At 40.3% G+C, this 10,000-nt stretch overlaps 2 protein-coding genes across 2 annotated transcripts in view; both read left to right on the top strand.

Moving 5' to 3' along the window:
- The window catches only part of LOC134195879 (ras-related protein Rab-32-like), a 1,994-nt gene extending 1,534 nt beyond the window's left edge, over nucleotides 1-460 (top strand). The window contains exon 7 of the mRNA XM_062664969.1: nucleotides 131-460. Within this exon, the coding sequence (XP_062520953.1) occupies nucleotides 131-244 (114 nt within the window). The 3' untranslated portion in view covers nucleotides 245-460. The remainder of the gene's footprint in view (nucleotides 1-130) is intronic.
- A 258-nt stretch (nucleotides 461-718) lies between these two features.
- LOC134195321 (ras-related protein Rab-38-like) overlaps nucleotides 719-10,000 on the top strand; it is a 10,677-nt gene continuing 1,395 nt past the window's right edge. The window contains exons 1-6 of the mRNA XM_062664333.1: nucleotides 719-777; nucleotides 870-998; nucleotides 1,238-1,316; nucleotides 1,383-1,411; nucleotides 8,887-9,039; nucleotides 9,116-9,259. Of these exons, the coding sequence (XP_062520317.1) occupies nucleotides 775-777; nucleotides 870-998; nucleotides 1,238-1,316; nucleotides 1,383-1,411; nucleotides 8,887-9,039; nucleotides 9,116-9,259 (537 nt within the window). The 5' untranslated portion in view covers nucleotides 719-774. The remainder of the gene's footprint in view (nucleotides 778-869; nucleotides 999-1,237; nucleotides 1,317-1,382; nucleotides 1,412-8,886; nucleotides 9,040-9,115; nucleotides 9,260-10,000) is intronic.

The raw sequence follows: 10,000 nt of genomic DNA, 5'->3' as shown, positions 1-10,000 counted from the left end.
CTAAACAACACCCATTTGTATGTTTATATAAGCAACTATACCATAGTAACCAAATGATAATAAAACATATTAATATTAATATTAGTTGTAATTATTATTCTTTATAAGATATTTTTTTGTTTTTTTCTAGATCATGGACTACAAAAACTTGCACTTGTCCGACTGGAGTATCATAAGAGAAGAAGAAATTCGACTAATTCCAAACACAATTGATGAGTTTACAATTAGAAGCCGACGTTGCTAATTTTCAACAATGTATCATGGATGACTATTGATTTAGATATATGTGCTTTAGTATGTATAGCTGTTATTGCCAACAATGTATCATGGATGACTATTGATTTAGATATGGTTTTAGTATGTAATAATTATTATTGCCAATGTTTCTTGCTATATAAGTATAATGTAGATAGTCCTGTTTTGATTACTTATAAATATAAATATCTTTTTTTTACTAAAGCAGTTGTGACGTAATGATCACACACATACACACTCACACACGCGTGGACATGTACACACACACACACACACACACACACACACACACACACACACACACACACACACACACACACACACACACACACACACACACACACACACACGCTAACGACAATCCTAATTTGCCCTAGTATTCTCAAAGGTTCCAAACGTAGCAGCTAAGCTCACATGTACAATAACACATCTGCAATATCTATCTACTAGGAAGTCACGTGATTGCATAACGCCGGATCTCCAATTCCGCACTTTCACTATACGTTCATCTCGTTAGCTATGGTACACATTAGCTTATGTTTCACAAATGCTTTACTTTGCGTGTGTGTTTCCCTAGAGTTCATATCTCTATGCATGCACTTCTTGCTTTACAGTCGAAAGCGTCCGGTGAGAAGAAAGAGCATCTCTACAAAGTGTTGGTGATTGGTGATGGTGGCGTCGGAAAAACATCATTCATTAAACGCTATGTTCATCAGTTTTTCTCAGTTCACTACAAGGCTACGGTAGGCCACGCCCCCCTGTGTGTGTGTGTGTGTGTGTGTGTGTGTGTGTGTGTGTGTGTGTGTGTGTGTGTGTGTGTGTGTGTGTGTGTGTGTGTGTGTGTGTGTGTGTGTGTGTGTGACAACTACAGCAAAACATTTTTCGACGTCGTCGTTTGTCTGTGTGACTTACTTGATGTTTAAAAAGTGTAATTAATTAGTTTATTTGTTAATTAATTGTTTGGCATGTGGATGTGCTGTAGATTGGTGTTGACTTTGCGTTGAAGCTGCTGAGCTGGGACTCTAACACTTTCATTCGATTGCAGTTGTGGGACATTGCTGGTCAGTGATTGCATGTGACTTTCAAGTCATGTGCTTTCAGTTTAAATCTGGTCACGTGATTTGTAGGTCAGGAAAGGGATGGCAGCATGACAAGGGTGAGAAGATGACTACGATGATTTATGAATGTGTTGGCTGTCATTTTTGTCTGCTAAGTCGTTTGTTTGTCTGTTTGCTCGTCTGTCTGTCTGTTTGCTCGTCTGTTTGTTTACCTGTGTTATTCTCAAACTCTTGTTTGTCTAATCTCCATATCTGTATGTATGTTTCCATGTTTGTCCATTTGTATGTCTAACCGTTTTCTGTCTGCTTTTGTGTTTGCCCACTTACTAACTCTAACGGCCAGGGGTGGCCATGCAACTGGCATTATGGATGAATATCACTGTGTATGTATGTATGTATGTAAGTATGTATGTATGTATGTATGTATGCATGCATGTATGTATGATTGACACAAGAAACATTAAAGAGTCATCACTGAAATCAGTGGACATACCATCATGTATGATTGAGCGCCACGTTGAACCAATTGCAACATGGTGCCTCAAGAAATGGTGTCATCTCGCCAGACCTGCTAATGTATGCCGATTCTATCTGCTTTTCAAGCTTGGCGATTTGAATCTCCCCTCGCTATCTACATCATTCAAAAATGTCAAGTGTCTCGTTACCATCGACTGTCAAATTCCAAAGACGCTCGTGTTCAAAACTTAGCAATGTCTAGCGTAGGGCTTTAGTTCTTGCTACGAACAAAACTCTGAAATTCAATCCTTTCACCCACGTATTTCAAGAGCAATTTGAGTCTTTAGAACCATCACAACCACATGTAAATTTGTCAGTTTGTGCAAAGCCAAACGACTAGTACAGAGTGTTGATGATCAACGACGCTTGGATCTCATCAAAGCTTGTGTTGTACAAGGCTCGACACTGCGCTTGCAGGTGGATGATGACACTTGGAGTAAGACTGTTCTGTCATTCAAAGACAGAATTCTCTCATTCTGTCTTAACGTCATTTAGGATACTCTACCTCATAAAGCAAAACTTGCGACGTTGGCAGAAATCTGATTCTTCTGACTGCCCACTTTGTGGCAATTATCAAACTTCTTCAACATGTGCTCAACAACTGCGGAACGGCTTTAATTAAAGAGCGGGAGATACACCTGGCGTCACAATTCTGTGCTTAAATGCATCTACCTGTTCTTAGATGAATTCGAACATCTACCAACATCCTGGGCAATCTCTGTTGATCTTCCAGGCTTACCATATGTACTCCCATCTGTTATTTTCAATTCATGTCTTCACCCTGACATCATCCTATGGTGCCAGAAAACTAAAGAGATTAGTCTTCTGGAATTGACAGTGTGTTTTGAAGAGAACTTTACCACCTCATCCGAATACAAGAAAAATAAATACAGCAACTTGGTATCTGCCTGTAAATGAGCTGGTGGAGTGCTCAACTTCACACTTTACAAGTCGGGTCAAGAGGCCTGGTAGATTGTAGTAGCTTTGAACCTATATTGTGGTTCCTCAAATTCAGCAAGCCTTCATCAAACTTCCTGTTCAGAAAGATGTGCAGAATTTCCATTGGCACATCGTTTGCAATCTGGTGTCGAAGAAACTCAGACTGTTGGATGGACTTTAGCAGTTTAGTGTTTAGTGACCTTTTACTCTTGTGCTGTACTGGTTGTACGTAGGCAGAGGTCTCAGACACGCCCCTCGGGATGAATAAACCATGAATGTATGTATGTACATATGTATGTATGTATGTATGTATGTATGTATGTATGTATGTATGTATGTATGTATGTATGTATGTATGTATGTATGTATGTATGTATGTATGTATGTATGTATGTATGCATGCATGCATGCATGCATGCATGTATGTATGTATGTATGTATGTATGTATGTATGTATGCATGCATGCATGCATGCATGCATGCATGTATGTATGTATGTATGTATGTATGTATGTATGTGGCTCAATTGGTTAGAGTGTGGAGTTGGAGATTGGAAACATCCGGGACCTTCAGGTCAGAGTTCGAGTGCGGGAGGGCCACATACATAAGTTCCCTTGGGCAAGGAACTAACATACAATTGCCTCTCTCTCCGGAGTGTCAGGTTCTGTCCAAGAAGCAAAGAAGAAGTTTACATATAGACAGTGACTGCTGATAGTGTTTCAATTGTATACTAGTATCGTAGATTGTATACTAGTATCGTAGAAAGTATAGTAGCAAGTACTTAGTAGTGTCTGCAGTAACCTGGGCCCTAAGGGTCCTTGTAACAAAAAAAAAAAAAAAAAAATGTATGTATGTATGTATGTATGTATGTATGTATGCATGCATGCATGCATGCATGTATGTATGTATGTATGTATGTATGTATGTATGTATGTATGTATGTATGTATGTATGTATGTAGGTATATATGTATTGCGAGGCTCCGAGTTGGCTGCTTGTCTGGCACTCTCTCGGGTTTTGCCCTATACTATGTCTCTACGGCGACCACTCACTTTGCGATTGAATGCTGTTGGAGATAACAATGTTCTCTCTACAAAGAATGTCATTGAAGGTCTGAAAGATGTTGTTTCAGTACAGTAGACAATGTAAAATGTGTGACCCAAACGGGCAAGAACATTTGGCAGCTTACATTTAGTGATGAAACCACACGTGACAATGTGTTAGTGTGTGGCATTGACATTCAAAACAATAATTACACTTGTCATACAATCACTGGGGAAAGACAGCCTCCTGCCTATGTGGATGTAAAAATGCCTTACGAGATGCCTGATGGAGTTATGAAGTCGCTACTGAGTAGTTACGGCATGGTGGTTGGTGTTCGAAGACAAACCTACTCCTTTGCTCCAACCATCGAGACAGGAGTGAGAATCTTTACGGTTATGGAACCTAAAGGTACATTTCCGACATCAGTCAAGATAGGTCAGTACATGCTTCCCTTGTATGTCAGATATGCAGGACAGCCACCAAAATGCTATCGTTGTGGTTCAGATCAACACTGCATTGTGCAATGTCCTAAACCACCGTCATACAGGCGATGCTATACTTGCGGATCTGAAGATCATCTGCACAAGCACTGCCCTGGCAACATCAACGGATCTAGTATGGCTACTGAGCATTTAGAACACGTGGTTCATCCAGAACCAACAGGGAATAATGCTACAACACAAGTAAGCTCAATGACAGAGAATGTGGAAACAAAAGCAGATGACATGAATGACGCCAATCAATCAATCAGTGGTCACGCCTCAGCTTATGACATGGAAAGTGACCAGTCAGTGTTAATCAGGAAATCAAGAAGGAAGAAGAGATTTCGACAGCCAGTCTCCATTTGATGAAACCTCCCAAAGCAAAAGCAGCATTTCAAGTGCCACAAAACCACAAGAAAGAGACAAACTTCAGAAGGCAAAGAAAAAACAGGAACAGGAACATTCAGGTCCTCCCAATTAGGATCTGAAAGACAAAGTTGAGTTGAGTTAATTTTCTTTTCTGCTAATCCTGTTGTGGTAAATGAGCCTTAAACTTTGCACACTAAATGTAAGAGGGACAAGTGATGCCACTAAGAGGGAAGCCTTATGTTGTTGGATGACCAAGCATAACATTGACAATTTAGCCTTGCAGGAGACATATGTCACTGTTGAATCTAGTCAACGGTGGCAACACCAGTTTGCAAATCATGACATTTACCACTCATATGGAAATAATCATTCTAGAGGAGTCTCAATTGTCGTTGATAAATCCTGTCAGACAAACTGGCAATATGCACTAGAGAAAGTCCACGTAAATGGGCGGTATGTTGTACTGAAAATTATTGGAGAATATGAAGTCTGCTTGGCAGCAATCTATGCTCCAGTATCGTACACTGACCGTGACACATTTCTGACTGATCTGAATCAAGAGCTTAGGCAATATGGCAATCAAATTATATGTGGAGACTTTAACTGTGTAATAGACCCAAAGAAAGACAAAATCTCTTCACCACTCAGTCAACCTCGTACTGCTAGTATCAATACCATGCAGAAGTTTATTGCCGACTTCAATCTTGAAGACGTATATAGGAAACGGAACCCAGATATTCCAGGTTTCACATGGATGCAACAACACAGTGGTGTGGCAGAAAGGATCGATATGTTTCTGGTTTCTAAAGACAGTAGTCATGATATATGTGACATTTCTGTTACTCCAGCTGCCTTCAGTGATCACAGCAGCATTATGATGTCCATACAAGGTTCGAAGTCAAAGTCCAAAGCTACAAAGGGACAAGGATATTGGAAATTTGATACGTCATTTTTGCAAGAGGAACGCTTTCGTATTCCAATTATTGCTCTGTGGGAACACTGGCGTCAGCAAAAATATCGTTTTTAATCAATGATGGCATGGTGGGATAGTGCAAAGTCTCAGATAAGAGAATTATGTATAAAGTACGGCATTATCAGACACAAAAGACAAGCACAGCATAGACGTAGGATTGAAATGTCTTTGCAAAAGGCAGATTTACGTGTACAGAATGGTGATCTGTCTGCAATCAGAGATATGGAAAAGTACAAGTCTCTCTTGACAAAATTATACAGAGAAGAACTTCGTGGATGTCATGTATGCTGTCGAACAGAATGGCTGGAACATGAGGAAACATCACGAAAATTCTCTGTCTCCACTGAGAAACGTCAAGCCAGTAAGCACCAATTCTGTCAATTGAAAACTGACATTGGAATGGCAAAAACAAAGCCAACTTCTGTCAACAGTACGTAATTTTTACGGAGAACTATATCAACAAGAGACAATTTGCTCTAATGCCAGACGACACTTTCTCAGCAAGATAGATACTGTATTAAATGACAACGACCGAGTTTCATGTGAAGGTCCTCTGTCATTAGAGGAACTTACTATATCCGTGAGACAACTCAAGACAGGAAAAGTTCCGAGACTGCATGGACTGCCTGTTGAGTTTTATCGTGCATTTTAGGATTGCCTCAAAGACGACCTTGTTCAAATGGTTAATGAAGTCAACATCTCAGGATCTTTGTCATCAAGTCAAAGAACGGGTGTTATTAGATTACTTTACAAGGGTGGAGGTCGCGAGAGCCTCTTGAACTGGAGGCCCATCAGTCTTTTGAATACAGATTATAAAATCATTTCTAGAGCTTTAGCCAACCGTCTCAAACACGTTCTACCACGACTTATTCATCCCAATCAGACTTGCTGCATTTTAAAGAGGACTATTTCTGACAATTGTGCCATAGTCAGGGACATTATTCGGCACTGTGAAGCTACAGAAACTGCAGCAGCAGTTATTTCTCTGGATCAAATGAAGGCACTTGATAGAGTTGACTGGCAATATTTATTCACCGTACTGGAGAAGTTTCGTTTTGGTCCTAGTTTTATTGCCTAGATCAGGCTTCTATATCACAATATTGTTTCTCATGTCATTGTAAATAATTTCCTGACCGCCAGGATATCGTTAACAAGGGGAGTACGCCAAGGTTGCCCATTGTCACCACTGCTGTATGTGCTGAGTGCAGAACCTTTGGCTGAAGCTATTCTTGCAAATGTAAGAATAGAAGGAATTCATGTGCCAGACACAACGCACTCAGTCAAAGTTTCAGCATATGCAGATGACACAACCTGCTTTGTTTCAATAACGAATGTTTTGCAGCTCTGAATGAGGAGCTACAACTATATGAACTGGCAACAGGAGCAAGATTGAATCGTATGAAGTCAACAAGATTATGGCTAGGATCTTGGCACTCATGTCAAGATGCACCGTTACAAATAGACTGGACCTCAGAAAACATAAGAATTTTGGGACTGACATACACAAGAACCTATTTCAATATGGTGTCAACGAACCGGAAGGATATCCTACAAAGACTTCAAACAGCATTAGCAGTGTGGAAAAAGAGAGATCTATTCATCATTTACGGGAGAGCCAAAGTGCTGCAAAGATTTGCCCTGTCCAAAGTATATTACGCAGCACGTTTTACAATGCCACAACACATAATGAAAATGTTTGAAAATGCGATCTGGTCATTTGTCTGGCAGGAGCGTCAACCTCTTGTTAAGCGTGGAGTGTGCATAGCATTAAGGGATTTTGAAGGACTAGATGTACCACACCTCCCATCTAGGATAAATGCAATTCAAATCCAGAGTCTGAAGAGGCTATTCACAGCAAATGTTTACATGGATTGGATGAACTATCCTTTCTACTGGTTCCGAAATATTGGGGGTTTATACAGGTGAGGGATACGAGCTTTTGGTGCAGCCAACTGGGAACCATCAGGTCGGCTTGTGGCAGTACTACCACCCTTTTACCGTCATCTGTTAAAACTGTGGCAGAAATGTGGAGGAACAAGAAAGCCAGCGAAACCACGTTTCTATGAAGAAACATGTGCAGAGGCACTGTGGGGCAACACTCTTATTACAGATGAACATAATCGGCCTCTATACTATCCGTCGCTGGCAAGGTCTGGATACATAACAGTACATGACTTTTATAGTAAACCGAGACCACCATCAAATACGGTGTCTCATTCAGTATATTCAGCTTTAGACAGAGCCATTCCTTAGCACTGGCGGACACTGCCAAAAGCATCATGCTGTTTTCAGAATAAATGGATGCGGGAGCTACACTTATTTATGAATGGAGATAGTTCTACTTCAATACAAGATGTCTCAACGAAGATAGCGTATGAACATTTCAAAGCCTCATTTACAGAAAGTCCCCTTTGTTATGAGAGGTGGAATGCGGTTATGTCAATTTCGGAGATGCAATGGAAAGAACTCTGGTCGATCCCATCAGTGAATTCAATGACATCATATCAGAAAGACACATTCTGGAAAATGTTGCATAGGGTATTGCCAACTCAGCACAAACTTTTTATCCGTGGTCTAAGTGATGATGAGATGTGTTTGGCCTGCAACACGCAAAAAGATACATTTGACCATGTTTTCACTGACTGCTGCAAATGGCAGGATACTCTACGAATTGCACAAAAATATCTTTGTCAGCATGGTATAAGAATATCAAGAAATACCAACATTTCCAAGCAACTTTTGCTATCAAAAGCCGAAGAGAAAAGATTCTCGTCAGTGTGCTACTAACAACTTACTATACGAAGAGACAGACACTGCAGCCTCAAGCAATAGTGGCAACATATATTTATCAGTTACAATTAGTGGAACGAAAACAATTGTAGTATACTAGTGTCAATGTAATCCGTATTATCACTGAGTCTTATGGGCTCTTTTAATAATAAAACAGAAAAAAATGTATGTATGTATGTATGTATGTATGTATGTAGGTAGGTAGGTAGGTAGGTAGGTAGGTATGTATGTATGTATGTATGTATGTATGTATGTATGTATGTATGCAGTACACTATATAGGTAGGTAGGTAGCCTCCAACCAATCTCATGCAGGTGGGTCCATGTGGGCGTGTCATTTCTGTTGGACACCAAGATGCATTCCTTGTGTCACACCAAGTCACCAACTGCAGCTTTATCCAAATTTGGCCACCCTGTAACTCTTACTCGATTGTCTCACACTTACAATGCTGGTTTTCCAGGTTTATTTCAGGGAGGCAGTTGGAGCATTTATTGTGTTTGATGTCACCAAACCGCTGACCTTCCAATCAGTACAAAAATGGAAAAGTAGTCTTGATGCAAAAGTCCAACTTTCCAACGGACAACCCATTCCCTGTGTTCTTGTAGCAAACAAAGTAACATTTAACCAATCAAAACAACGTTAACAGATATTCCATGTGTGAGATATTGTGTTGTTGTTGTAATTGACAGTGTGATTTGCCCAAGGAGGGTGTGGTCAACAACAAACATCATATGGATGAGTATTGTAGTACGAATGGATTTCTCAACTGGTTTGAGGCGTCAGCGAAAGAGAACATTAATATTGATGAATCAGTTCGATGCCTTGTTGCACAGGTGTGAAATGATTGAAATCAAATATAATACAAAAATAATTGCTAATGAATATATATATATCACTGATATCACACACACACACACACACACACACACACACACACACACACACACACACACACACACACACACACACACACACACACACACACACACACACACACACACACACACACACACAACGACAGACAGACAGACAGTCACCTATAGGAATGGACTCGTTTGTTTCAGAGGCATGTGTCAATTCTGCTGAAGGAGGTAGCCACCTTTGTAACAAACTAGTTTCTTTAAATGACCTACAGAGTGCTATGTTATTGCTGCGTTATTACCATGTTAGCCGCTTGATTAGTTTGTTGAGAACAGTGTCTCCTCGTTTAGTCTACCTGGCTGCTGAAACTCATGACCTGCTAACACGAAACACATCTGTCAGTCTCTTATAGATCTGGATGTCAATTCCGTGTGCTGGGAACAAGTGGCGCTGCCAATACGACTGGGTGGCTTTGGATTGACTTCAATGGTTACCATTTCACCGTTTGCTTTCTTAGCTTCCTGAGTTCATTCCCTCCAATCTTTGTCGTGGCATTTCCATGGATTGGAGAATTTAGTGGCTAGTATTCTAGTTAGTCCACAAGGTACTGTTGGTCATGATATTTGCCAAGTGCTTCCCCTAGGATCAGATATTCATAACTTGGTTGGCAGTCAGAAATTACAACACGATCTGTCACATAAGTATCTCCAGTC

Source organism: Corticium candelabrum, chromosome 20 (genome assembly GCF_963422355.1).
Source record: "Corticium candelabrum chromosome 20, ooCorCand1.1, whole genome shotgun sequence".
In the NCBI taxonomy this organism is placed as follows: Eukaryota; Metazoa; Porifera; class Homoscleromorpha; order Homosclerophorida; family Plakinidae; genus Corticium; species Corticium candelabrum.
Note: the sequence above shows the minus strand (reverse complement) of the source record. Positions and strands in the feature narration are given on the sequence as shown.